Raw genomic sequence first — 985 nt, 5'->3', positions numbered from 1 at the left:
GATGGTCGCCCCGCGCGGGGGGGGCCGCCCTGCCCCTGAGAGCCTTCCCCAGCCCCAAACCGCCAGCACACCAGGACAGGGACCAGCCACGGGGTCCCTGTCACTGCCCAGGGCACTCCATGGCCACTACCACTGCAGTCCCTGCTGCCAGCTCAGCTGAGAGATGGGACAAACTGGTCCCCCAGGCCGTTGGGCCCCCTCCACCCGCCAGCTCTGCAGCCAAAACTGGTGCCTGGCTGGAGAGGGACCCCCCCCAGCCCAGTCCCGGAGGCAGGCACTGCCCCATGCTCACCTTCGATGTTCCTGCATTTCTGCCGGACCTCATACACGAGCCGCTCTGGGGAGGGAGAAAAGTGTCAGGGTGGTGGGGGTCCTGCCCCAGTCAGGTCCCCTCCCTGAGGTAGGGGACTCCTGGGAGGGAGCTCTCCACGGTCAGCACCAGCCTCCTGGCACGAGGATCAAACCCCAGCAGGGTCCCAGCTGAGCAAACCCCCTTCCTTGCAGGGTGGTGGGAACACAGGGATGCCCAACCACCCCTGGGGTACCTCGGGTGCGCTCGTCGATGATCTCCTTGACCTTGGGCTTCTCCGTTGTGCTTTTCCGGGGTTTTTTGGCGGGTGGGGGTGGTGCGTAGGCGGCTGCTTCTGGCTCTACCCACATCTCCGTGTAAACTTCTTTGTAGGGGTTTCGCTCCTCTGCGAAGAGCATGGTGGGGGGGTCCCGTCAGAGGGGTCCCAGTTGCCCCACACCCGGCAGAGAGCCCTGCCAGCCCCGTGGCACTTCTTCTGCCCACCACGGTGATGCTGGAGTCAATGCCTGGGGGTCCTGGGTGACTTGTGGAAGCCACCGAATGGGTCCTCATCCCGCGAGCACAGCCCCAAGCCCACCCCAGCACTCACCTTCGGGGGGCTCCAGGCCCTTGGGGCCAGAGGGCTGGAAGCCGCCCAGGGCCCACTCAATCATCTGCTTGTTCTGAATCTCCACC

The 985-nt window shown here is 65.6% G+C and overlaps 1 protein-coding gene across 1 annotated transcript in view; it reads right to left on the bottom strand.

Moving 5' to 3' along the window:
• The window catches only part of LOC104500287 (DNA (cytosine-5)-methyltransferase 3A-like), a gene marked incomplete at its 3' end in the record, with an annotated part of 1464 nt that extends 501 nt beyond the window's left edge, over positions 1-963 (bottom strand). The window contains exons 1-3 of the mRNA XM_010143905.1: positions 900-963; positions 546-695; positions 293-337 (exon numbers count right to left, since the gene is read on the bottom strand). Of these exons, the coding sequence (XP_010142207.1) occupies positions 293-337; positions 546-695; positions 900-963 (259 nt within the window). The remainder of the gene's footprint in view (positions 1-292; positions 338-545; positions 696-899) is intronic.
• Positions 964-985: the final 22 nt, after the last annotated feature.

Source organism: Buceros rhinoceros, unplaced genomic scaffold (assembly GCF_000710305.1).
Source record: "Buceros rhinoceros silvestris isolate BGI_N320 unplaced genomic scaffold, ASM71030v1 scaffold42289, whole genome shotgun sequence".
In the NCBI taxonomy this organism is placed as follows: Eukaryota; Metazoa; Chordata; class Aves; order Bucerotiformes; family Bucerotidae; genus Buceros; species Buceros rhinoceros.
Note: the sequence above shows the minus strand (reverse complement) of the source record. Positions and strands in the feature narration are given on the sequence as shown.